Here is a 2,404-nt window from a genome sequence, read left to right as displayed (position 1 = left end):
AGCTGAATGTGTTAATAGGATAACGAGAGTCAGAGCTGTGTAAAAGCAGAATGAAAAAACAAGTGACAGATGGTCCTGTGGGGTGGGGCGGTGTCGGAGTGAGTGGGGGGAGGGGGGCAGTTGTACAAAATAATGTGATTAAAGGTGTGGTCAGGATAGAGGAGAGAGCTCAGTCTGAAGTTGTTGAACTCAATGTTTAAGCTAAAAGTTTATTTATTAGTGTCACAAATAGGCTTGCATTAACACTGCAATGAAGTCACTGTGAAAATCCCCCAGTCGCCACACTTCACCTGTTTGAGTATGCTGAGGTAGAATTTAGCATGGCCAATGCACCTCAGCAGCCTTTCGTACTGTGGGAGGAAACTGGAGCACCTGGAGCAAAACCACGGAGACAAAGGTAGAACGTGCAGACTCTGCACAGACTGACCCAAGGCAGGAATGGAATCCAGGTTCCTGGTGCTGTGAGGCAGCAGTGATAACCACTGTGCCACTCTGCCACCAATGTTGAATCCTGAAGGCTGGAAAGTTGCCTCATCAGAGGATGAGGTGCTTTTGCTCCAGTTAAGACTATTTAGCATTGAGTCACGCTCCCCAGCAACAACTGTTCATAATCACTGTTGAATGTTTTGCCTCCTCGTGGACCCTCCCTCCCGTTCATCAGCTGATGGAAAAGCACTGAACTCTTCTCAACTTTTAAGATAATTTCTCGAATCTCTGACCCATCACCCCGTCCATTTCAGGGCCAGCGTCGACGAGACATCGCCCAGGTTGAGGAGAACACCCTCTACGCAGAGGTGAAGCTGTAGACCACTGATGGGGACCTCCCTTGATCCTGAGGAAGAATTCCGGGCCCCAGCAAGTCAACGACCATTGCCCTGTCACCCTTTCCAAAATGGTCCAAGGAAACGCTTTGTTTACAGGAGGGATACAAAGTGCTGGAGAGGTTCCACTCCCATTGATGAGTCAACCTCACATTCCAGCTAAAGAAACACCTTGGGAATTCTGATTCTACGGCCATTCAGCCCCTCTATCCTGATGCTATTAGTGAACGACAGCATGGGGCCTTTTTGTAGCTTTTTTCATTTTATCAGTTTTTGCTCCCTAATCCTTGATGACAACACCTAAAAGAATCAACTCATTTTTTTGCAAACTGTCTTCCTTCATCAATAGCCTTTTGGGACAATGAATTCCTAATTTCCCGAGTTGTATTCCTAATCTGTCTTTATATATGTTTAAGATTATGTGTTCTGCCGAATGGATTCTCCAATCAGAGTAAATGCTTTATTTGTCTCTTCCTCATCAAATAATCGCTCCTCAATTCTTTAACCAAAATCGGTTAGGATTATATTGACTGGAGTTTGGAAGAGTGAAAGGGGATCTTGTAGTAACTTATAAAATTCTAACAGGATCAGACAGTGTAGATTCAGAAAGAAAGTTCCCAATGTTCGGGGAGTCCAGAACTAGGGGTAATAGTTTGAGGGTAACCCTTTTTGAACTGAGGTGAGGAGAAATTTCTTCACCCAGAGGGTGGTGAATGTGTGGAATTCACTCCCACAGAATGTAGTTGAGGCCAAAACGTTGCGTGATTTCAAGAAGAAATTAGATTTCGCTCTTGAGGCTAACGGGAAAAAGGGATGTGGAGGGAAACAGGATTAGGAAATTGGATATGATTTTTTTACTCATGTTTATTGCAGGAAGTGCCTTTTTTTTGATCTTACAGTTACTTAAGACACTTTGGTAGATTTCTAATTTCTGAGGGATTTGTTACTCATGTTTTTTGCTGGAGAGCCCTGTTTTTTTGCTGTTCCAGTAATTTAAGATGCTTTGATAGGTTTATAATTTGTTGCGAGTCTGTTTGTAAACAACACTGCTCTCTCAGTTTCTCAATAAATACATGGTGGTTTCACATTGAAATGTACTGGTGTTGCTCTAGTTGCTCAGGTTTATTGGGGTGGGGAGGCGGGGTTGGGGGGTGGCGGGGGGGCAGTTCTGGGACCATTTATAATAAGGGTTTAGACCGTTTTATTGAAGACATTTCTTCATTGAAGGGAGATGTGAAATTGGGAGGGAAGCAAAATACTGCAGATGCTGGAATCTGAAACAAAAACAGAAAATGCTGGGAAATCTCAGCAGGTCTGACAGCATCTGTGGAGAGAGAACAGAGTCACCGCTGAGTCTGGATGACCCTTCGTTAGAGCTCTGACAAAGGGTCATCTAGACTCAAAACATTGGCTCGACTCTCTCCCCACAGATGCTGTCAGACCTGCTGAGACATTTTCTCTCTCTGCACCCTGAGTGCAGGAAAGTTCCAGACATCCCCCTCCACCCCCACCCCAGGCCGAGTCCATCTTCATCACCATTCTGGACTCAGTGTTTGTGAATCTATTGTCAATGTTTATTTAAA

The 2,404-nt window shown here is 44.4% G+C and overlaps 1 protein-coding gene across 1 annotated transcript in view; it reads left to right on the top strand.

Annotated features, from left to right (window-relative positions):
• The window catches only part of LOC144486372 (Fc receptor-like protein 5), a 61,185-nt gene extending 59,274 nt beyond the window's left edge, over positions 1-1,911 (top strand). Inside the window, exon 17 of the mRNA XM_078204406.1 lies at positions 741-1,911. Coding sequence (XP_078060532.1) covers positions 741-806 — 66 coding nt within the window. The 3' untranslated portion in view covers positions 807-1,911. The remainder of the gene's footprint in view (positions 1-740) is intronic.
• Positions 1,912-2,404: the final 493 nt, after the last annotated feature.

The sequence above is a fragment of the Mustelus asterias genome, unplaced genomic scaffold (genome assembly GCF_964213995.1).
Source record: "Mustelus asterias unplaced genomic scaffold, sMusAst1.hap1.1 HAP1_SCAFFOLD_324, whole genome shotgun sequence".
In the NCBI taxonomy this organism is placed as follows: Eukaryota; Metazoa; Chordata; class Chondrichthyes; order Carcharhiniformes; family Triakidae; genus Mustelus; species Mustelus asterias.
The sequence above is the reverse complement of the archived record's forward strand: the minus strand, read 5'-3'. Positions and strand labels throughout refer to the sequence as shown.